Below are 25,279 nucleotides of genomic sequence, written 5' to 3'. Positions count from 1 at the left end.
TTTGGAAAAGGCAAGACAGATAGAGGGAGGCTGGCATATAACAAATCTCCCAGGGGAAAATTTTGAATTTAGAGCAGTATGAGTTCAGGGTTGCATCTTAGCCAAGAGACTCAGCAGGACGCCACTTAATCCATCTCGGCTGACAAACACCTATCAATAATGAAAGTGCCGGAAAATGGAGTGGGTGATTCCTTTCGTCAACTGCCAGATGATCGAGACATTTGACTTAAGCAGGAAAATGGAGTGCGACACTCGTCTACATGCAATAAATGCATTTCCAGCTCTTCACATAAGCATTAGCTCAGGATCTGTCACTTTAAGTTTGTGGAGTCGGAATGCTTGTTTATTATCACTGTAATAACCCACTCCACCCAGCTTTCCTTTCAGCCTGATGTGTGGCGGGTCTCATCTGCAGGCATTGGAGAGGTGGTGTGGCTCATTTCCAATCAGTGACATTGGTAACACCTGAGTGCTCAGCGTGCCAGTGCTCTATAAAAGCTCTCAGAGCTCAGCTGCTGGGTGGCTTTCCTTCCTCAGACAACCCATTGAATTTTGTTTTAGGGTTTTCATTTTGAAAAACACATCCACATACAAAAAACCCCAATGTTGAACCGTGTGAAGAACATGCAAGAGCAACAGATGGCAATATAAAACTAACTGTACAGAAATGTCATTCTAACAAAAAAACCCAACACGACACACAGTCTGACATCAGAAAAGGAAATGACGGTGAACAAATTTGACATTAAAAGGCAATTGCACAAATGTCCACATATAAATGCAGAGATGAAGTTTCTGAAAATGTTCACCTCTTAAAAAATTCATTTTCGTTGACCTAAAGCACTAGTTACAGTGTTGTGAAAAAGGATTTATCCCTTTCCTGATTTCTTACTCTTTTTTTCCCCCCCTCATATTTGTCGCACTTAATTGCTATCTAAACCTGCCTGGCCCTGTATGAAAAAGTAGTTGCCCCCTAAACCTAATAACTCGTTGTGTCACTCTTGGGAGCAAGAACTGCAATCAAGCGTCTGTGATAACAATGAGACTTTCACATCACTGTGGGGGAACTTTGGCCCAGTCTTCTTTTCAGAATTGTTTAAATTCAGCCACAGTCGAGCGTTCGTCCAGAAAGAATGGGCTGTTTAAAGTAAAAAGTAAGTAAGTAAAAGTTTATTCATATCACTTTTCACAGACATATGTCACAAAGTACTTCACAAGAAAGGTAACAAAACATAGTACAGACATAAATACATCATAAAAACTCTGGTCTAATTGAAAGCTTTTTGAAATGAAAATGGCCTTTTAAGGTCTCCACTGAGTCCAGACACCGTAGAAATAGAGGAAGTGCAGTCTTGGTGCAACAGCTTGGAAAGATCAGTCCCCTCGAGTTCTGAAACAAGTGTGGGGGACCACTAAAATAATAATAATAATGGATTGGATTTATATAGCGCTTTTCAAGGCACCCAAAGCGCTTTACAATGCCACTATTCATTCACTCTCACATTCACACACTGGTGGAGGCAAGCTACGGTTGTAGCCACAGCTGCCCTGGGGCAGACTGACAGAAGCGAGGCTGCCATATCGCGCCATCGGTCCCTCTGGCCAACACCAGTAGGCGGTAGGGTAAAGTGTCTTGCCCAAGGACACAACGACCAGGACAGAGAGCCCGGGGATCGAACCGGCGACCTTCCGGTTACAGATACGCTTCCAAACCCCTGAGCCACGGTCGCAGTTGTGATTCGATGACCTCAAGTTACAAGAAGAGGTATGACTATGAATCAAATCAGCACTATACAGAGGGGCCTGTCCCTGTAGTGCTCTGAAGGTTAAAACTAAAATCTTCAAATGGAACCTAAATCTGATTGGTAGCCAATGTAGCAACTTTAAAACAGGAGTTATATGAGCTCCTTTTTCTGAGCAAGTCAGTAATCTGACAGTTTTGAACAACCCGGAGATGAGCCAGCCCTTTCTTGTTTAGACAGGTAAACACACTGTTACAATAGTCCAGTCTTGTAGAGACAAAAGCATGGATTATCAAAAAAAAAGCAGGTTACAGATTTAAGTTCTGCTCCAAAGAAAAAGCTTCATCAAAAATGACACCTAGATTTCTGAGGTTATGCCTCTGTGAGGGACCTAAATCACCCAGTCGCTGTTTAATATTGCACTGTCTGGTGCAATATTAAGCTGATTGTCATTAGCAAAAATATCAGGAAACTGCCGTATTATCTGGCCTAAAGGAAGAATGTAAATTAAGAACAAAATAGGTCCCAGCACAGAGCCCTGAGGAACTCCACACAGCAGCTCTGTATATTCAGACGTCATCTGGTTTGCAGACACACTAAAACTCCTAAAATCAACCCAGGTATCGTAATCATTTTCAGTCCAGACTTTGACTAAACCACTTCAAAATGTTTTTTAGCCATTCAGAGGTGGGCTTGCTGGCATGCTGCATAACCCCAGTGTGCTTGAGTTTCATAGTACAAACTGATGGCCGGACATTCTCCCTTGGAATTTTCTGGTAGAGAGCAAAATTCATGATTTCATCAATTATGGTAAGCTGTCTAGATCCTGAAGCAGCCCCACACCATCACACTACCAACACCATGTTTGACTGTTCGTATGACGGTCTCTTTATGAAAGTTGTGTTAGTTTTACACCACATGAAGTGAGACTCAAACCTTCCAGAAAGTTGAGCTTTTATCTCATCACTCCACAGAGTTTTTCCCCAAAGTTTTGGGGCTCATGAAGACATTTTTTTTCTTAGCAAATATAAGACGATCCTTTGTGTTCTTTTTGATCAGTAGTGGTTTGCAAACTTTGCCCAGTCTTTTTCTAATTGTTGAATCAGGAAAACTGACCTTAACTGAAGTAAGTGATACCTGCAGGTCTCTAATGAAGTAGCTGGTGGGCATTTGTTCAGTGAGAGAGGTTTTCAGGAGTGTTGCTGAACCTATTAAGTTCCATCTGCTACACAGTTGTGTGTTTTTATGCAGTTGCAGCATTTCATATGTTGCCTTTGTAATATTTTGAATTAAAAATGTAGAAATTACTATGTTGTTTTTCCTTTACATTTCACACAGACATATGATTTTACAAGGTCTGTAGAATTTGTAGAGTTTGGACAGTAAACGCAATGCACTACATAGTTAAAACTGTAAAGACTGATTTAAACACAGCCTGGAGAAGGCTGGTCTTACCTATGAGAAAGCAGTTCTCGAGGAGTGACTTACTTTGGTGTACAGTGTTATGTAATCCATAACATTATGGGTTTCTGGATCAAAAGTTACTCCTAAAAGCAAGAAGGAACTGTAGAAAAAGAGATAAATGGTATGAATAGGAAGCCAGGAGAAATGCAAGAAAGCATTGGACCTTAGGGTGAACTTGGAGGAACCATGCCCCTCTTATTGTCTGCAGAGGATTACCGTCTGATTACTTTCCAATTTGAACAGAAAAGGTTTTACAGTACAGAAAAGATAGAAGCTGAACCAATTTACAGCAGATTCCTTAATGCCAAGCAGAGAATTCAGCCACACAAAGGCTGCCCTAAGATATGGAAGGATTAAAACAGCAGTTTCACCTAAATTCACTTACCTTTTAACATTGGATACCATAATCAGGGGAAAACTCAGTTCTGGGTATTGTTAAAAAACAGATAGAAAAGTTTAAGAAATCCCTTACGTGTCAAAACAGCAAGTTCACCTCACCTGCTGCCCCTGGAGGAAAACTTTAAAACTTTGCAGACAGTGACATCTGAGATGTTCCAAGTTCACCCTGACAAACACCCCTTAGAGGGAACAAGAACAACACTTTGGGAACATGTGCATCATTACTCTACAGTCGCCAGGGACAAAGGAGGGTCAGGGTGAAAGAAAGTACCCCACCAGCAGCGATCAGTGATTTAGGCCAGGCATCTGAGCACAACTGGTTTTGGTGAAGTATTATTTTCAACACCAGAAATATGCCTAACATTATAAACCTGTAATGTAAAATGCAAACTTAGGAAAATGAGCACAAAACTGTGGGAACATGTGCATCATTAGTCTCCAGTCAAAAGGGACAAAGAGTGGCAGAATCTAGCCTACTGGGAGCGATCACTGAATAGGGACAGGTTTTTGAACAAACTGGTTTTCATGGAGGATTATCTTCAACACCAGATATAAGACTAAAAAAAATATATCCGCAATATAAAAAACACAACCCGAGAAAAGCAACACTTTTAAATATAATATCAGAGGAAGAAAGTCACTTTGAAGCCTTGAAGTAGGCTTTTTCAGCATCACAGAAGTTAAAGATGGAAGAGTGAGATCCAGCACGATGCGCTTGGATTGGAGAGCGCTTTAAAAATAACTGATTGATGGTTGGACGTCTATTTCCTTCTGCACTGTGGAGCTTTGACCAGATGTTAGGACTGCATCACACTTGGATGGAATTTTCCCTTCAATCTAAAAAATTTATTACATATTAAAGTTTAAAGTACTGAAATGTAGAGGTGACATACAGATACCTTAGTCTTATTAAAGTCTGAGCTACAGCTTTAACAAGACTCAACTCAGAAACAGTAGTAGATGTGAAGCCTGTCTGCCTGCTTTAGGTTGTGCTGTGCAGCCTGTCATTTGCTGTGTTGGGTTTCAGTCCCCTGCAGCCCCGAAATTTCAGTAAAACAATAGTAATACTACTGCTACTCAGTACTGATATTACTTTTAGATATTGGTTTCTGCTTGTTTTCTTTACACAGTACAGTTCTTTACACAACCTCTTAGTTCTAAGACCAAAAGGTGGAGAGCACCAGGTATTTAAACCCTAGTGGAGGTTGTCCATTAGGTGGTCGTTAATCATGTATTAATCATGTATTAACCTGTTAATCAAGCATACCATTACATGAGCCAAGGGGTGAAAAGGTGTGGAAAAAAGGTGTTGGTCATTACCACCTGAGTTTTCAGGTGAAAGCACTTTGACACCTATTATGTATCTTATCTGTTGAAGTCACCTGTGGGTGGGGGCTGAGGTGCCTGGGTAGGGACCTCAAGACTGTTGCTAGCTGGTGTTAGTGATGGTCGTTCACAGTGGAAATAGATGGCCTCTTTTACTCCTGTAACCATCTGTCTTCTCTGTCCAAGATGTGAGCATTGGCATCCTTGAAAGAGTGACCTTTATCCTTTTGGTGCAGATGTGCGGCTCAGTCTTGTCCTGTCGAGGAGGCTCTTCCAAATTGTGCCATGCGTTTCTGAAATGGCTGTTTGGTTTCGCCTTGGGATGAACCAGTTTTTGTCTAAGGAGCATGGCACGGTATTTGATTTGAGCCACTTCCACCCTAGTGCTCAATATCATCTTTGCTGGTCTTGTAATGTTGTAATGTTACCTGCAACAAATTCAACAAAGGTCCCAAATAGATACCGTTGCTTTAGTTACATGGTACCAGATGCATTTAATGCATCCCTGCAAAGTTGTGGAGCTTTTGCATATTTACTAACTGAAGGAAAACACCCTGTTATCCAGGTCAGTGCTAAATTTGATTATGATTAATTGTTTTAGAATTATAGGTTTTTGCACAGAGAAGGGAAAAGCTTCTTAACTCTTAAATACAATACTGTGCTTATTTCATTATTTATTTATTCAATGAAGTAAAGTACGTTTTTCTAATTCACGACATGGCCACCAAAGGGCGATACCGATGGCTGCATCAAGCCTTCTGTTTCTATTATGTGTATGAGATAACGGATCTTCTATAAACACTTTCTAGATGAGTGTTTAGGTTTAGTTACTACTTTCAGGTAGTACTGAATAAAACACTGAGTCCATTCTGTCGCTTTTTTCACTTTACCAACTGATATTTTGCCCGTCATCGCGCACCTGCTAATCTCTTCACGTGGCCCACCCAACAGCAAGACTCTATAGAATTCATCCAGGTTTCATTTCTTCTTTCTATCTGCATTTGCGCTTTTCCTTCGTGACATTCAATCATGTCTCCTGAGGGAAAAAAAGAGGCCTATCCCGGGGTGCTCCGTGCTATTCTCGGGTTCTCTGTGGTCTGTCTTAGAGACGTGTTTCTTTTTTACTATTCCCTCTGAGAAAGAAAGTTTTTCGTGTTGTTTGTTTTGCCTCGACTTATTTTTGGAGTCCTATCAGTTTAGGTTGAGCACCAATAAATAGATAATGGTGCTCCAGTGGGCTTAAGTGGTAGTTCTTACTGAGGGCAGAGCTGCACGGGTTTTCTTTAATATAAAATACAGAAATGTATTTTAACATGTGAGCTGCTTCATCTATGCACAGCCTTTTGACCTTTGCAGTTCTGCCTCAAGAAATGTTTACCTGAAACTCAAGGCTGCACACTCAACTCCACAAGGCCTGCTGTATTTGCAGTAGCAGTAATAAGTTGGAAAGCAGATTTTTTTTTTCTCCTCCCCAAATCCATAACAGCCATAAAACATCAGATTTTGCAGGATGCTGAGTGGGAAGCCAGCCATTGAAGTATGAAGCTGAAGTAGCTTCCCTAACAATTGCACCTCTCCCAGTCCTCTGATGATACCTTTTCATACTCTGATGAAAGTGCTAGGCTGTAATATATTGCAATGGGGCGCTTCGTCATTGTTACTCTCCCAGATCCACATTAGCGCTCTAATCCGGAACATAAAAAAATACAAAACAAAAGTCTGTCACTGATTATAGGGCTGTAACCACACAGAATGAAACCCTCTCTCAGGTATTGTGTGCCCTTAGATAGTTGTGAGTCTATCTTTAACCTCTATTTCTCCTGGAAAAAAGAAAGATGGTTATTAGAAGAGGTATCATATTCTGTGTATAAAGCTGTCTATACCACTGAAATCCAACATGAGTCAGGCCGCATTGGCTGGATCCCTGAGGCCAGCTCTGAGGAGCCGGTGATAAGATTGACTTAAAAAAAAAAAAAAAAAAGCCCTTCTCTGACCCATCACCCTCCATCAGGAAGATGAGCCTTCTTTCCCTCAAGCGCGGCTTTGAGGATGCCACAGAAATTAATTTGTGCCAGTATCCATTAACAATTACCGTGCTCACACAGTCGGGGAGCCTTCACCTGGCCGCAAAGTTCAAGGACAATGTTGCTGTTTAGTGAACATAAATGTTGTTGATTGCAATATAGCCCATCATTAGAGGATCCGAGCACTAATTGTGATAAATATGCATCCGTGATTTCTGCTGATTAAAATGCCTCCAGGACTCCAGCATCAGTGAACGGGTTAATGTGCTGTGGTTTGACGCAGGAATGGTTAATAGGAGGACAGGCAGCAGGTGGGGAGTCATGCAGACTGATGAGGAGCAGCAGCAGCAGCAGAAGAAGCAGAGGAGCCGCTGTGTGCTGACAGTTGGGGCTGAGCCGGGGAGAAACGAGCAGCGACGGGCGCTCCTAGTTCGTCCCTGCAGCGGGCACCATCGTGGTCATCTCAGGATACGCACGGCTGTTTTCCTGTTTTTCCTTTTTCGAAGAACCCCCGAGCTTTTCAGGCATGCTTTCTCCTTCTGTCTTCGTGGGTAAGCGGGACGCCGGTGAATAACACTTCCCTTCAGCGGCTGGATAAATGACTTGAGAAACTCTCGTCGAAGTGAGCGGACAGAGAAAGCGGTTGTACGGGAGATGAATGTTACCGGGAAACAGCAACCTGAGCTGATCGAGCGACCCGCCAGCCTCCCGGTTCCAACTTCGGCAAGTAAACCCTTTCAGTCATTCCCTGTGAATGACTGAAATCTAACAGCAGTTTGCAGTTTCCGTGTTAGGGCACTCCGAAAGAGCACTCGGGCAGTTCGTCCGCTCATGTGGAAGGCAGCTCCAAGCTTCCTTTAAAATTATACTATTTATGCTTCTTTGCTTTTAACTGCTTGACGCTGCACAGGCTCGCGTTCAGGTGTCAATCGTTTCCAAAGCGTCATGAATAGCTGTACAGTTCGGCATACATCTAGAAAACTATCGCTCTCTTACTTAAAAAACAAACAAACGTTCAACTTTTCTAGATGGCGTTTTGCTGGTCATATGACGATAAATGATCTATTAGGCATGAGCTGCTGGTATCCAAGTGCTACAGGTTTAAGAACAATATCTATGGAAACATGGCTATTTTATGTATTATTTATTGTTGCATTAGCCGAATCCAGCAAAAGACTATACTAATGTCTTATTGCTGTTTATTACATTATTTGAACAGTGTAATTGAACAAACGAGCGCGTAATCATTACATTGGCTAATTCCTAAATTAAGTCTGGTACGTAGTTTCTTCTCTATGATGAAACGGCGCGTTTGGTTAAATGATTATCCGGTATGATTTGATAGGTTGTAGCATTTATGTTGCAGGTGCACTAAGCAGCTTAGCTCTTATAGCTTGATATTATTTTTCACATTTAATTTAACTCTTTACAGTAACAATAATAAAAAACAAACAAACCAGTGTTCACGATTTGAGATGACAACAAAATAAGTTTAAATAAGTGACTGCTAATTGTTTCCGTTATAGCGCTCTCGAACCCCAGTTGTAATACAGCTATTATTATTATTATTGTTATAATTATTATTATTATTATTATCACCATCTTTTGTCGTGAGTTCACCGAGCTTCCTTCAGGGCTTCATATTTAGCAGGATATCATGTTTAGGCTACTTTAGCAAGAAAACAGATGACCTGACCTTTTACCAGACTTTCATATTCTGTGAGTCAGCTCTGTAAAGAAAAGTCCATCATAGGCTGCAGGACATATTACTTAACCAAGCACTGTCTTCAGAAATAGGGTTAAAATTATATATCACCACTTGCATCCACAGTTGATTTTTCATATGTGTCAGTAAACATGTTTCCATGGATACCTTGCTGTAAAGTTTTAAGTTCTTGGTTCATTTAAAAGGACAGCTTCTGGCACATCTTTACCTACATTTGTCCTTTTGTCGCCTTCGCTGGGCGTCCAGCACCTTTAATTTAATTGAAGCCACTGCCTTGCTTTCACAAAGCCATTAAATACTGGATATCTGAGCCTCTGGGGACACACAAGTCTTGAGCTTAACTCTATTTAGAGTGCGTTCAGTTTCCACACACTTCCACTCTCCATTTACCACTGAGTAATGGCTAAGATTATACAGTAAGCACAAGTAAACAGTTGCAAATTGCAAGAGAATCTCCCATTCCACAACTCGTGTTTATGACAGTGTAATGTAAAGTTTCAGGCTGGTAAGCATGGACTTAATTGTGCCTGGAATTAACAAAATGTAGTTTGGCATGTCCTTCAGCAGTTTCAAATATCAGGGTAATCTGGCTTGAATTAATGCCAAAATGTGTTAATTATAGATGCTTTATTATATGCAGTTAGGCTGCTTGGAAGATTCCAGAGATGGATTCGAGTTTGCATCCAAAGTGCTTTACCATATTTCCCGTTTTTACTCCCCCCTCCCCAATTTATGTCATATATATTTGGATTATGTTGTTTTAAGGGGGTTTTTACTCAATCTTCCATCAAAGGGAATGTTAAACATGAAACCGCAATCATAAAATTTGGGTTTTTCAAACACGGAGATGCCCTGAATCTATCTGGGTGATTGGCAATCACTGATAAATTAGATGAAAGTGCTGGGAAGGCACACCTCTCCTATTTTTTCCCTTTGTTATTCCCATAGCACGCTGGGTGCATATCAACAAATATTTGATGCCCCCTAATGATGAAGCATCTGAGACGTGATTACTGTGAAGACTTGCGTAAACCAGGGTGTAGCAAAAGTAAGGAATAATTCAGGTTTGTATTGAATTGTCTGAAGGTGTTTGAAGAGTCAGTGGATACAGTAAACTGAGTCCTCCTGTCCAAATACAAGCAGCTCTCTGCCTACAGTGTGTGTGTGTGTGTGCATTAGTTTTGCCATGTTTGAATTGTATGTCACGGTATATTAGTGCTGTGATTGGCAGGCAGGGTGTTTTCCTGCCTCTGCACGCTGGGAGAGACTCCATCCCCGACTTAGTTCAAGCAGTATATTTGTGTGGTGAACACTTGAAAAATGTAACTCTTCATACATAATTCTCTGCCTTTGCCTGGATTCTGGACTGTGTTTCAGCAGCTTATTGATGAACCCATCACTAAGATGTGCCAAAATTCATAATTACTGGATAGTTTTTGTGCCGTTTTGACTTCATAACAAATGAACTGTGGTCAGAAAGTTTAGCAAAAATCTAGAAAAGTTCAAACCATTCCTGATTTAATTTTAATAGAGCCACAGAGTCTTAATCAGATTCGGTCCGTAAACTGATCCTAGGGGAATAAATTCATGATGCAGAATGCTTAAGTAAACAACGGTCATGCTCACCCTCGTGCTGTGCCAGTTTTCTGTTTTCCAAGTTTTGGGTTTTTCTAGTGAATCGTAATGTTTGGTTTATGGGTTGTAGCCATGTGTCCATGTATCAATTACCTTCCACTTATCCAAAGTTGAGTCACAGTGGAAATGAGCTAAGCACAGTAATCCAAAAAATCATTCTTCCTAGCACTTTCCAATTCTTCCTGGTAGACCTCAAGCCATTCCCCGACCAGCTGAAATCCAACCTCCTCAGTGTGTTCTGGGTCTACCCGGGATCCCCTCACTGATGGGCATGCTTGTAAAACCTTTTGAAGGGATGCACCTGCCCAGAAGGCATCTTAACCAGATGTCTGAAGCACTTCTTCATGTTGAAAAAAGGCAGTTGGAGCGGCTCGCTTCTGATATCAGCGTTTCTCACCCTACCGCTAAGCCCGACCCCAGCATTCTTACAGAAGAATCTCATCATGGCTCCTTGAGCTTGTGACCTCATTTACATTCATTCTGTTATTACGACTATAAGTGAGTAGTGGAACAGACTGGTAAAAATGAAAGCTTCACTTTTCAACTCAGCTCTCGACCTGCGTCTCCACCTCAAGAGCCTTGTATAATGTCTGCATTGTTGCTGATGCAGCACCAACCTGCCGTCCACCTGACGTTTCACCTTACCATGGCTTTATTTTTTAATCCATAGAGAACCATGACGTCAGTGTATGATGTTGGTGTAGCTATGTTTTGGATGTTGTTTCTGGAACTGGAAAATGAAGCCAAAGCACATCTGCCTTTGACCTGCAAGTCACAGAACTTTGACATCACAGCAACATGATTGGTCTGTTGCAGTGGTGGATCTGGAGTAACATTAACTGTGATCATGGAGGAAAACCATCAACGAGATATCTGATGCACTGAAATGTCTCGATGACGTTTTTCTTTTTCACAAGTGCAGTATTGCAGTGACTGAATGAAGGGCATTCAAAACAATCCTCTGGATGTTTTCTGCCTTTTGTTCTGTTCTTGGTCGATAAAATGATCCCACACTGCTTCAAAAGGACAACTGTGTGTTTTTATGGTTTTACTGGATTGGCAATGTTTCTGAGATCATTTTTCACCAGCGTTCCCGGGGGTATTCCATGGTGGATCCAAATCTGATGTTGCTTTCATAATTAATTATGGCAAAATCCGTGAGATCACTGGCTGCAATGACAGAGACAGTTTTACAGATGGCCATAGACACTCACTGTTATACCTCTCTCCTGACCTCCTCCTGTCCATCCGCCAACAATCACAACCAAAAAATTAAGGAAAAAAAAAGTTTGAGAACATTTCAGCAGATGGATCAACTAATGGACCAGATGCATCTCAAAGGCCCTGCGCCAGCTCTTTGTTGTTGTTTTTCCTGTTTCTTAAGGAATCGGCTTTAAGATACTGTTTGTCTGAGGTACTGTTGTTAGGCCTGCCACATCATTTTTTAACAACACAAGGTACACCATGCTGACAGATGCCAAATGTTTGGCTCTTTAGGATTCATCATGATGGTGCTAATGTACTACTTTTATGTGTTTCTAGTTGTTATGACTGGCATTTTTGGGGGAAATTCAACTAAAGAAATAAAAACAAATGTTTGGGTTTTTTGCCTAATTTTTTTTATTAGGTACTAAAATTGGCTTTGTCAGGTTGCCCCTTATAAGTAGAAACAGTATTGGTTCAGTAAGGTGCTTTTTGTGGCTAAATGATTCATAAGTCAGTGTTAAGTGGTTTAAAAAAATAAAATTTCTCTGAAAATGTTCATGTACAGGGATGACATTGAAAATGAATGAAAAAGCAGGAAATGTGAAGAAAAATCCCCTGAAATATATTCAGAAAACCTGGAGACGGCTTTAACAACTTAGAGGAAAGTCTGGATTCTTGGAAGAAAAATATAAAGGAATTAAAAGAACTTTTGCACAGTACTAAACACCTTGGATCTTCTTGCACTACTGTATTTTTAGTTATTTTGGTTCAATAAAAACAAGTACAGTCACATTTTCAGAGTTCATTTAGTATCACATCTCTTGAGATGCTTTAGTTTGAACTGGCAAGTTGGAGCTTTCAGTACACTGGTTGCATCAGCTCTAAATGTAATTAAAACAGACTTTAATGAGCCATGTGTTTTGTGTGTTACAGTTTCTCATGCGCAGACTCCCCACAACAGATTCCCCCGTTGACACAATGCAAACACATTTACAAACACAGTATTGATGTTAAAATATTGACAGTGATGGAATAATTACGCACACACAGCCTTACAGGATTATACTCACCGTTAAGGATATTGACTTGCTGGTCAACATTAACATTTACAGAAGGGGAATGCTGCAAGGACAACCGAAAGCGGAGATCAGTGCAAATGGGATTAAAAAGAGGGTGACACAATGTTATTATCAGACAATCAAACCCAGGCTTGTCCCATTTTAAAAGCTAAAAAAAATAAGTGGCATTCATGTCACATAAAATTTCCAACCCCCTGTGGTCACCCGCTCGAGGGTTTCTCTTGGCAGGAACTGCAGAACCTTAATTATACCCCAGTGGAGTGTGAAAGTCTGCTTTTGTATTCAGGAAGTCAATCATATTTTAACCAAATCACTCCTGTTGGAGCATGAAACATGCATTCTCTTTAACTTTTCATTTTCCCAGAGCTACTCAGGTAATTGGAAAAGACAAAATAATCAGACTTGATATTTAAAAAAAATTAAATTCTATTTCTCTCTTTTCTTTTTTAAAGGTTATATTTAGTCTCTTTCATTGCCAGAACAATATTCAATTTTCCTCCTATCACTGCAGTCAGGCTCTTCAAAATGAATACAATAATTTAATGACCCTAGAGAGAGAATGCAAACATGTGGCACGTGTTGCTAGGACTGCTTCAGTCATTTCCACCTTATATTCTGTTTAGTAGGACTATACAAAATTGTTACACTGCGTGTAGATCCTTTCCTCTCAGATGGGTCCATGGTTTAATGTTAATCTCCTTATGGCATATGAGCTAATGGCAGGAACATGAGGATCCCATGAGGACTGTGAGATGGGCCAAAGGGCACACTCCAGCGTTATATCATAAATTAGTCCTTTTTTTAAGCATATAATTAATCCCTGTAGGAAGTGCAAAGATACATATATAACACACCATCATGCACAGCCATATTCCATTATTCAACTTAGTCCAAAGTCAGGCGTTAATTAAAGCTTTAATTAGACTGCGTTTTAATTTTTTAAATGTCAAGAGGATATGAAGTGTCATAAATCCTGATACATCAAAAACAAGTTGCGGCTGTCACTGTTTGTCTTGAAATGTTTCTTTAGCAAATAAAAGGAAACTCGTCCTCCACATTATTAATACCCACGGCGTTTCATTAGCATTTTTATTTAGATTCAAGGCAGGAAACTTATGCATTTTAATGTCCTCCACATTCATTTTCAAGCGAGATACGAAGAAATCTACCTCGTCTCCTCACCGGCTGACGGCGGATTGTTGTGGACATTTTACTCACCTCTTCGAGACAAACTGCACTGAAAAAATGCAGCGAAAGAAACAGTAGCTGGGCGCCCGAGAGTCGCTCTTGAAATGGAAATAAATGAATTATGGTAATATAAACAGTCCTACATTAGTTCCTCAAAATATACATTCACCCTAGATTATTCCTCCCACAGTAGCAACATGAAAACTTTCCACTCAAACCAAACTTTCACTGCTTTGTTTACAATGCATTTCATATCTGTGCGCAGCTCTGTTTTTATTTATGACTAATGAAGATAAAAGAATAAATTATACTCTCATTACCAACAATTTAAAAACCTGAAGACCAGTTGCTCTTATTTTGGGGGGGGGGGGGGGGGGCTGTACTATCTAACACAGTTGGACCGTGGTGCTGTTTGAGCAGTAAAGCTCCGTGAGAGGAGCCTTTTCAAACAATATATATACAATAGAGAGGAAATGCATCAAGTGGGTCTGATTCCCCATGGAGGCACTCCGAGTGGAAGATTGAACAAAGATGATTGCAGAAGATACAACTCCACATTTCTGAGAGCTCTATTCATGTGAAGGCGGCTCCATCCTGGCTACAGCTTATTGACCCTCTAAGATACTGATACACAGTGAAGGCCTGATTTACTTAATATGCAAGCATTTTACCTACACAAACTAAGCTTAAACTTAGAAGTATCAACCAACTGAATGATGACATCAGATAGTTGCTTTCCTGCAGGTCCCTTCCCTTTCTTTTATTGCATATACTGTCACACAAAGGTTTGTGAAGTAAGGATTTTGGCTGCTGCTGTTTATTTTATTTTTTTATCTGGACAGGGCAAAGTGCTAAGCTCCCCGAGTGCCACCCACAGTGCAAGTCCAGCACATAAGCTGCAGAAGCAAAACAAGTTTCACTTTTCAAAAGTAGAAAACCTTCTGAACAACAGATACGGCTTTTCTCTTGGTTCTATTCATGAAACTCTGCTCTCTTTTCTTTTTCCTCAGTCTCTTCTTACTGTTCTTGAATGAAGTAATGGAACCCGTTCCAGCTGTTATGCTGCCTGGCTAGCTAGCGCACAGCACTGCAGTGTGAATTTGTCCAATTATTAGTGTTTAGAATTTGTTAAACACAGACAAATTATATTATTTTGTGTCAGATTAGAACTACGAGTAAGAAGGAGTGACATTTAATACAGGTTCCCTAGCAACACACTCCACAACACTCCTGGCAGCCAATAATATAATACATTTACCCTAACACAACAACTTTTGAAATGTGCTTCATTTAGCTTTGACCAGGGCCCTATTTCAGGAAGCCGGTTTAGTGCAAACTCTGAGTAAATATACCCTGAGTTAACGAAAACTCTGGGTTTTCAGTTTCACAAAGCGAGTTTAGATTTAGGGCTGCACGATAAATCGAAAATTTATTGTCATCGCGATATCAGCCTGCGCGATGGGCCCATCGCAAAAGACGGCGTAAACTGCGATAATTGGGTACCTTAAAATGTTTACACACGTGCTGTAAAGAATTTACCAATCAAAGAAATCCATTTACACATTTGACCAGTCGAATAGAGCCCTTCACGGCATTAACCAATCAAATGGATTAGAGGCCCGCCTCCTACGCAGGTCGGGCGCGAACAACGCTGCAGCAACGAGTCAGAGTTGTAATGGCTGAGAGCGAGACGCGTGACGAGAATGCTACTGAACTCGTGGCTAAAAAAAAAAAAAATAGTACCTCACTTATTTGGAGGTACTTTGGATTTGATAAAGACGACGTTCTCCAAACACAGGTACTCTGCAAAACTTGCCGAACACTCGTGGCAACCACCAGAGGAAACACGACTAATCTCCACCATCATCTTCAATACAACCACAGAGAACTGTTTGAAGAGTTCCAGAAAGACAGGGGTAGCCAAACAAAGGTTGCTAATGTTAAGACAAAGAGCGCAGCAGTCCAACAGCCGTCTCTGTATCAGAGTTTTTCAAGTGGAATTCCTTATGAGAAAACGTCGAAGCGGTACAAAGAAATAACAGAGGCCATTACACATTTTTTGGCTAAAGACATGATGCCTATAAATACAGTTAGCAGAGAGGGCTTCACCAGTCTGATACATAAAGTGGACCAGAGATACCGCATCCCCTCACGAAACTACTTTTCACATGTCGCCATTCCACAAATGTATGAAACATGCCGCAAGACCGTCATGTTTGAACTGAGCCAAGCTGAAAACTACGCAAGCACTACAGACCTATGGTCAAGTCGTACAACGGAACCATATATGAGTTTCACAGTGCACTTCCTCACCGAAGACTTTGAACTGAAAACACGGTGTCTAGAGACTGTGTATTTTCCAGACTCCCACACTAGTGAAAATATAGCCCATGTATTACGTGAGGTGTTAGCCAGCTGGGATCTTAAAGAAGATCGACAAGTGTGCATCACCACAGACAACGGTGCCAATGTTGTGAGAGCCACGGAGCTAAACAACTGGGTCAGACTTCAGTGTTTTGGACACAGGCTGCACCTTGCAATCGGTAAGTTTTATTCAAGGCAGATCTTTTTAGCAATGAAAATGTGCTATACATTATTATCAAATTGATATTGATAAGGATAATGTTACCTTTTTAGACAACTTTAGTTATAAATTTCAATTAGTTTTTTTTTTTAAAAAAAAAGGTTTTAAACATGACAGTTTTTTTGTTTCCTCTTATTTCTCCAGAAAATTCTATCAAAGATGATGCCCGCATTGCCCGAGCCATTGGACTTTGCAAAAAGTTAGTTGGACATTTTTGCCACAGCTGGAAAGCAAAGATGGCTCTGAAAAAAGCACAGCAGAAGCTCAACCTCCCAGAGCACACACTGATCACAGAATGCCCAACCAGGTGGGGTTCCAGGCAGAAGATGATTGAGAGAGTCCTGGAGCAGCAGCGGGCCATTTCTGATGTCATCTCAGCAGACAAGAAATCAAGACACTTGATTCCTACTTGGCAGGATCTTGAGGTACTGGAGTCTGTCAACCAGGCATTACACCCCCTGCAAGACTTTACAGATGCCCTGTCTGGTGAGAGCTACGTTAGTGTTTCATATGTAAAACCAGTCCTTCATCTGATGAAGACGTCGGTGCTTGCAGAGAAGGAAGAAGACAGTGATTTGACAAAATCAATTAAGAAGAAAATCCTCGAGTACCTGATTACTAAATATGAAAATCCAGCTACCCAGGAACTTATGGACATGGCGTGCTTCATGGATCCCAGATTTAAAGTCAGCTACACCAGCACTGATCGAGTCTCAGACATCAAGACCAGAGTGATGTCAGAAATGGAAGCAGTGGCACAGAAGGTATTCATGCATGCTTATATATAAAACCTTTCAATTCATATTTAGTCCAAAATGTTTACTTTTCTTATAATCTGCTTTCTGTTCCAGGAGAGAAGCTCCGCTGAACCAGAGGCCCAGACAGATGATCCACCCAGTCGTCCCCTGAAGAAGGCAAAAAAGTCCCTGGGCAGTTTCTTCAAGGCAGCTCCAATCCCTACCTCCTCTTTTATGCATCTCTCACAAGCTGTTGAAGCTGAGCTTAACAGCTACTTGCTATCCACGGCCATAGACAGTGAGGAAGACCCCTTGGCATGGTGGAAACTCCACAAAATGACATTCCCACAGCTAAGCAAGCTTGCAAGGAAGTATCTCTGCATACCTGCAAGTAGCTCACCTTCAGAGAGACTTTTTAGTACATCAGGAAACATAGTAACATGTCAGCGCACATGTTTAAAACCTTGGAGAGTAAACATGTTGGTTTTCCTTAACAAGAACTTGCCATAAAAAACATTCACTCAGGAAGGATGAATGCAAGATAGAGAAACCTTTTTTTTTTTTCAAAAAATTACAAAAATACACTACCTACATTGTTCTTAATTGTTGATAATATTAGTCTTGGCCAGTACGACCACAAAGGTAGACAATTGTTCTTTGGTGTGTTCCCACAGCAGACAAGTTCTTACCTATAGTTTAATCTAGTAAAGTTTCCACTCCAGTTTTGACTTGCATCATAACTACTTGGTGAGTGGTAAAATGATGAACAACTGCATAGAGATAATTTGCAGTATAATTTAAGTTATGTTTATTTAAAACTAATTATAGAGACCGGGAAGGATGTCTTTCAGAATTCAAGCCTCAGAAATTTTTTTATGGGGGCAATGTTTCAATGTTTGACTGCACTTTGTTGTTACACTGCTAATACAGCAGCTTTCATTAAATAAAACTGTGCAGTAAAACGGAAATTATGTATTTGTTTTTTGTTTTTTTTTTGCTATTTATTTTATCGCAAGTCATATCGTTATCGCAGTATTGATCACAGTTATCGCACATCGCAGGTTTTCCTAATATCGTGCAGCCCTATTTAGATTAATTCTGAGCGAGTTACTATGACGACACACTCCGTGAAGCTAACCTGCCCCCTAGCAGGTTTACTACAACTAACCCTGACTGTCCCCGCCTCTTTGTCGGAAACCTGACTGTAGGAAGTGTCGGACATGGCGTGCCCCTTCCTTGAAGAGCCAGTAGATGTTGAAGCCCAAATTCTCCGCAGAGCTCTCCGCCGGGAGAGAGTGATTAGAGTGCGTTCGGACATTTTATCATTTCCTGATGATTTCCTGTGTGAACGTTACCGTTTTTCAGCACAATCTATAATTTATTTGAATAACATCCTCAGGACTAATATTGCTCATGTGACACATCGCGGACATGCTCTCAGTTCATTACATATTATTTGTATTGCACTTCGGTTTTTTGCAAACGGGAGCTTTCTGTATAATATTGGTGACGCTGAGCACGTTTCCAAGGCTACCGTCTGTCGGGCAGTCAGGAATGTTACAGTTGAACTGAAATGTCTCCTGTACTCGTCTGTGGTGTTCCCCGGTCACAGACCCACAAGATTTATCAAAGAGGGATGCCACAAAATTGCAGGTATCAGGATGAACGAAACTTAATTCATGATGTGGTGATATTTGAACTACTACTTAAATTTCACATTTATTCTCACGGTTCCCAGGCGTGATTGGCTGTATAGATGGTACTCACATTCCAATCATTGCTCCTTCAGTAAATGAAGGAGACTATGTGAACAGGAAGTCTTTCCACAGCATTAATGTACAGGTACATAGTTCCCTGTAGCATTTCAAACTAACAAATTATTTCATTATAGTAATGGATGCTAATTTGTGTTCTCTGCACTGTGAAGATCATATGTGATGCTGCCAACATCATCACAAATGTGGAAGCCAACTGCTCAGCCTCTGTGAGTGGTGGTGGTGGAGGACCTCCACCTGTTTTTCGGGCCTCCGCTTTTTTTTTCTGTTGGCTATAACGGGTCACATTTGAGCATACAGAGTAAGCAAATATGTACTTGTAATGTGCTCAGATAATTTCAATAAGTGCTTACAGAGGGGAAATTAATGTAGCCTCTAACTGCAATTGATTTACATCGGACAAACAGACCAAGCACTATGGCTCATAATACAATTACACCTTACCTGGTTGGACTATATTTTTATATTTCATTTTTACTTGCTGCCAGGAACGTTTGGGGCCTGTTGGGTTGCACCTGCGCTCACATCACATCACAAAATCAAATGTATAAAATAAAAAATAAAATAAAATATAATAAAATAACGTGTTAAATGGGTGGAAATCCCTAGATCAATGTTTAAATTAACACTCACGCATTGACTCTGTCGGCTATGTTTTGCCATGCATGCTCCCTTTCTTTTGCAGCTGAGGCTGCGTTACTTTTTTCCCGTGGAATTTGCATGTTATCGGCATATGCTGCCATCAGAATTTCGGCCTCAAGCACTGTAAAATACATTGACCGCGCCTTCTTTCCCTCCGTCTCCATGGTGACTCGCTTAATCTGTGCTCCACTAATCAGGGCTTTATGTATCCTCGTGCGCGCGCTTAACTTGGGGTTAAAGCAACTCCGCGTTGACTGAACTAATTGTTATCAGCCTTTCTGAAACCGAATATTCCGAGTTGGACAGTTCGGGGTTACCCCACCCTGAGTATCGTTTTTCACTCTGAGTTTTCTAAACCGGCTTCCTGAAATAGGGCCCAGGGGCCTAAATTAAGAAGCTCATTGCACATGTTGTTATTATTAATCTCTTCCAGTGTAATTTTCTCTCCCATTATCCCCATATGGTCATAACAGAAGGCTGCCCCTCACAGAGTTTCTTCCTGTTAAAAGGGAGTTTTTCCTTCCCACTGTCGCCAACTGCTTGCTTAAAGGGGTTGATTGTTAGGGTATCCTCTGTATTATTATTGGGTCTTACTTACAACATAAATATAAAGCTCCATGGGGCAACTATTCCTGTGATTTGGCGCTATATAAATAAAACTTAACTGAACATACCAAGAATAGGATTCCATTATCTGGATTCACTTACCCTAAAATAGTTGATCAGAAATAAAAGGTCACACAACGCTGGTGATCAACTTTCTGAGTTTACCCAGGGTTTCTCCCAGGGTGGTGTTCGCAGCAACTGACCAATCTGAAAGGGGCGTTTCACAGATCATGTGAGTCTTCTTCCACTAAAAACACACCAAATGTTGATTAAAATCTACAACGAACGCAGAAAATATAAAAGTAAATTGCAACACTGTTGCAAAAGGACAAGAAATGATCATTAATGGGGTGATTAAGTGCACAGAGTGGTAAAATAAACATTTTAATTCCAGTTCATTATTTTATCACTGTGTGGCATTCAGTGCTGCCTTTTGCTTCTAAGATGACAGCTGCACATACTGCACTGCTATGAAACTTTAAACTGAATCCATTAAAGCTTGCTGCCTAATAAAGAAGACATGGAAATCACTGCTGTTTGACACAGATCCAAATGAAATCAATTTGATGGATTGAAATGGTATTCTTGTCGGTTCTGTGTTCCAGTAGCTGCAGTTACACTGGAGGAAAAGCGACTTAGCAGATTAGACTGGCGCATAAAACCATTTTAGACATTTTTAAATGACCAAATTAATACATGCACATTCTCGTGACAATGCAATGCAAAACATGCTCCAAATAAATGTGGCACTACAAGCCCTTTTGGGACTGTCCAGAGCTCAAGATCATTTCTTGCACCGGGCTGTAAACATGCTTTTTAATGCTGTAAAGTTGGGCATTTTAACATCAGAGTCTATAGGGATCGACTCCCTTTTACAGCCAGCCATGATTACATAATTACAATCGAGAGGTCTGGTTCAATGACTTGAATTAGTGGAGGTGAAGCTGAGCTGACAGCTGGTGGCATGTGGAGATGGAGAGAGGGGGATTTCAGCCACTCTTCCAGTCGATATAGGGGGAGACATTTGCTGTAGAGACCAAAACCAGTCCGTCACCCACGTTAATTTCTGCTGCAAAGCTGGGCTGCTTAACACGGTACTCTCATGATCGATTCACTTTGGAGCGAGTCTTAAGTGGCCACTCAGGGAACTGCAGTTTCTGGCACTCTGGTGTTGGCTTCACTTTTCAGCCCCGGAGGTTGCTGCTTGTTGTTGCTTGAGATCTCTGAAATGTTCATTGGCATTTTGTTATTAGGCTTCTCTCAGCCTTGGCATCACAGCTTTGGGTTGTGCGTCGCAAACTTGGGAATTCACCTCATCAATGTTACATATACCCAAAAAAATCTTGTTCTATTTTCAAGTACTCATACAGTAAATATAAAAAGCCCCTTTCTCGTCCTTGCTTTAACTGTAACCCTTGAAGTAAACAGTGTTCAGCTCAAGAAAACTCACACTTTAGAAGCACTTGTGTATTTACTGTGGTTTAGCCAACATCTCTGAATCATCACCACCTGCTGTGATCAAAGATGCATTCAAAACATGTTCAGACATGAGAATATGAATCTAATTTATCACCATAAACTGAATGAACTGAATGACTTTGCTATATAGCTCTCTAAAAAGGGACACAATCAGTGCTGAGGTATTTACGGAGACTTTGTTTTGCAGTAACATAATGTTTCACCGTTATGTAAGACTGCGTCTTGATTGAAAGAAGTGAAAATAGTTCCAGTAATGTGGTAATTAGCAGCGTTTAAAGCCATGTTAGGAGAAATTACCAAAGTTGTCTCATTTAAAATGATGGATTATGCTCATCAGTACAGCTGTATCTCTGGGCTGTGTTTAATGGATTTTTGGGGAGAAAAAATACACATTAAAATTTTTAATCTGTCTTTTGTTTTCTTTTTTAAAAACTACAAAGTTGCCAGGCAAATTGCATGCTGGTATTTGAAAACGAGAGGTAACTCTGCCACAGTTTTTGGCATCGTTTACAAAAAAAGGGCGAGCAAAAATACCATCCCAGTTAAAATGTGCGTTTGTTCTTTTGCAGCGGGGCCAGATTCCTCTGTGGCATGTGTTTGCAAATAAATGAGAATATTCTATTCTAAAATTCTATCCATCGACTTCTCCTCTTGGTTATAAATAACAGCAACTTGCAGCTCTCTGCTCGGATTTTAAAATTAACATGTTTTTTTAAAAGAGTTCCACGTTCTTGCGTGACTGAAGTTGTACAGCCACAGCCATTTCCCCGCTGACACAACCCCAGGGTAGTTTTAATTGACCTCAAAAAAACAGGGGAACGGGCTGAATAGAGAGCAGAGTTTTGCTTTTCATCTTCTGTTCTAAATTGTCTGATTTTTAAATACGAAGATCTTTTAAAGGATCCAGATGAAAGTGCTCGCCTTGACAATAGTAGTAATTGTGACACTTGTCAACATCATGGGTTCTTGTCACACACGCAGCTCAGTCATTTCTTTTTAAAAAAAGATATTCTTGTTTTCAGACGAGTCGCCGAGGCTGCGCGGATCCAGATATTTCTAATAGTTGTTAAGTTGGTTTTTCTTCATGCTGCTTACAGTTAAATGGTGTGAACTGCTGTGATGTGGGTGTTTTTGGGAACTTTCATGCATAACGTAGCTTTTAATTAGATTTTTCAGCCAAGTAAATATTTCATATGCTAACAACACAACCTCTAGGTTCAGATGAATGTAGTTTATCGGTTCGTAGCCAGAGAGAGAATTAGGACTGGTGTCAGCTCGGGTAATCAAAACACATGAGTCATGGCTGAAAATGTATAGAGTCCATGATGAGGGTGTGTTAATGGTAAACGGAACTGATGGAACTAAAGTATGATTCACCGGGGAGTGCTGTGAGTGGATTAACTCAAAAATATTTCACCACATTTTGCACTGTACGTACAAGTCTGGAGGACTGTCTCAGGCATTATATGATTGATCTACACAAAAAAGGGCATCTGGTAAGTGTGTGTGTTGAACTCTGGCTGCTGGCTGTGTTTGTATCAACTATGCATGTGTGTGTGTGTTTGTGGTGCTTTTCAAGGTTATCAGTGTCTGGAAAGTTCTTCTTCCACCACAGCTAAAGTAAACTCAAATGTCATCTCCACATTAGAAAGGAAGCTTGGAGATAGCAGGACTGCCTGCTGTATTATTAATACATGCAGGGAAATCACTCTACAGACGTCAGCTATGATTGGTCTGGCACACAGCCAAGTAACCTCATTGGACAATACAAACTTAAAAGAGCAATTGTCTACTTTCTTAAAAGAGGGTTTTGGGTAATATCAACTCTTTGTAATCTTTATTAATAATCACCCAGCATTGCACTCTTACTTTTTCAAGTACTTCCGTTGACTTCATCTGGCATAAACTCGAGCTGTGAAGGAGCTAAGATGAAAGTCAGCAACTCCAACTCTACACTTCAGTTCTCTGCCAAAAAAAAGGTGGATTGCTCCCTCTGGGAGGAAAAGATGCTGCTCCAAGCAAGGGAATTTAAGTATTTCAGGATCTTGTTCACAAGTGATTGAAATGGTGGAGCTTAAATGGAACAAGAAATTAATGTTGGGTCAGCATTACTGCTGCATTGTACCCGATCGTCAGCTGAGCCGAAGGTGAATGCTTTCGTTTGCTAGTTGATTTAAGTCCCCCTCCTCACACGTGGTAATGATGAAAGAATCAGATTGCAAATACAGCAGCTGAAAAGAGTTTTTTCCTTTTGAGATTTGGGCTTAACTGTTGCTCCTTCATGTCTAAAGGAGACAGCTGTGGACAGTCTAATCAAGATGCCTCTCGTGCATTTTCTCTTCACGTCTTTGGGGCATCCCCAACCGGGAGAAGATCCTAGGGTAGACCCACAACTCACTGGAGAGATTTTATAAGAAACCATTAATAAGAAAGATACCATTGCTGGGGAAAAACATCTGGATAAACCAACTTTAGATAATCAGGAAAAATGAGCAGATGGATAAAATGAAAAATAACTTTACATAAATGTTTGAGACAAAGCTCGACTTCCTCAAACACCGTGGTTCTGCGTGTTCACGTTAATATTAAAGTCTCAAAACTCATGTTGGTTGACTTGTCGGAGGCATTCCTGTCATCCAGGGTTAGCATTTCCTTGTGCCAGTCATTAGGATTTAATCCTCTGATTATTTTCTACACTTTTTGTCTATTTTCAATTTGGTTCACATATTCACTTGAGAATTTTTATTTTTTTATAAAGACTTAACCATCTGGTCAGATTTGGTTTGGTTCATGAATCAGTTATTGCAAAAATTAAATTACCATCTGGCTGAGACTTAGTTTGTGTTGCTGAATATTATCTGCCGAACATCAAGGTGCTTCCTTTCCCACGTGAGCATGCTTGCATACTGATGTTTGTGTGCTTGAACCTGCCGGGCAGCTGGAGTCGTGCCGTGCGTGTATTGATATTTTTTCCTCCCATGAGCCTATGTGGGTTTTCTTGGTGAACTTCAGCTTCTTGTTGGCCTGAAATGGACTAACAACCTCTCGAATAATGTACGGGATGTTCCCTACTTTTCCTTTCCCCTGAATATGAAAACTAGAAAATGGGGTGGATGGAGCTAGAAAGATTCCTTGTTCCTCAAATTCTGGCTTTAAAGTAGGTTTGGCTTTTTGGAAGCTTATACCCAAAGGTTGAAACAGAAACTTCCTGTCCAATGTTACAAAGATTTGGAACAAAGGGCTTTCAGTGCAATCTCACATGTAGCTTGGACAAGCTAATTTGTCAATAAAACTGAAAGCTGTAACATTTTGTGGATAAACAAAATAATAATTTTAATGAATAAATGAGAAATAGCTTTTTAGACATGGTAGATTTTAAAGGTTTTTAAAACTTTTGATCTTCAGTATTCAGAGTAAGTACTTGTTATTTTTCACAGATATGAAATATTGATTAAATGTGTTTGATGAATTGAAATATTTTAAGCTCTGTCCTCATTTATGGAGCTGCAGGTTTTGAACATTAATTAGGCTGCGGCTAAAAAATTGTTTTGCATTCTCAGGCAACAAAAGCTGATTACAGATCTAAATTGAATCTTTGAGGTTCAGTTATTTATAACTATAGTTACCTGTGAATGGGGGAAAAAAAATCCTAATTACCTTTGATAAG

The 25,279-nt window shown here is 40.4% G+C and overlaps 2 protein-coding genes across 2 annotated transcripts in view; both read left to right on the top strand.

Moving 5' to 3' along the window:
• Window positions 1–7,270: 7,270 nt before the first annotated feature.
• sntg2 (syntrophin, gamma 2) overlaps window positions 7,271–25,279 on the top strand; it is a 109,068-nt gene continuing 91,059 nt past the window's right edge. The window contains exon 1 of the mRNA XM_086274598.1: window positions 7,271–7,678. Coding sequence (XP_086130724.1) covers window positions 7,610–7,678 — 69 coding nt within the window. The 5' untranslated portion in view covers window positions 7,271–7,609. The remainder of the gene's footprint in view (window positions 7,679–25,279) is intronic.
• Window positions 15,110–18,192, top strand: LOC147306695 (E3 SUMO-protein ligase ZBED1-like). The gene is made up of 3 exons (XM_086275734.1): window positions 15,110–16,332; window positions 16,518–17,137; window positions 17,225–18,192. Exons 1-3 carry the CDS (start codon window positions 15,465–15,467, stop codon window positions 17,618–17,620), a joined length of 1,884 nt encoding a protein of 627 aa, XP_086131860.1. The 5' UTR covers window positions 15,110–15,464; the 3' UTR covers window positions 17,621–18,192.

Source organism: Aulonocara sp. 'chitande type north' Nkhata Bay, linkage group LG19 (genome assembly GCF_057382095.1).
Source record: "Aulonocara sp. 'chitande type north' Nkhata Bay isolate Kocher_YH1m ecotype deep benthic linkage group LG19, A_spYH_male_GT1.1, whole genome shotgun sequence".
Classification (NCBI taxonomy): domain Eukaryota; kingdom Metazoa; phylum Chordata; class Actinopteri; order Cichliformes; family Cichlidae; genus Aulonocara; species Aulonocara sp. 'chitande type north' Nkhata Bay.
The sequence above is the reverse complement of the archived record's forward strand: the minus strand, read 5'-3'. Positions and strand labels throughout refer to the sequence as shown.

Excerpts from the sequence above, each read along its gene's own strand:
- LOC147306695 (XM_086275734.1), top strand. The coding sequence starts at position 15,465 with ATGGCTGAGAGCGAGACGCGTGACGAGAATGCTACTGAACTCGTGGCT. Across the intron at positions 16,333-16,517 it reads CAGGCTGCACCTTGCAATCG|AAAATTCTATCAAAGATGAT; the intron begins GTAAGTTTTATT and ends TTATTTCTCCAG. Across the intron at positions 17,138-17,224 it reads TGGAAGCAGTGGCACAGAAG|GAGAGAAGCTCCGCTGAACC; the intron begins GTATTCATGCAT and ends TTTCTGTTCCAG.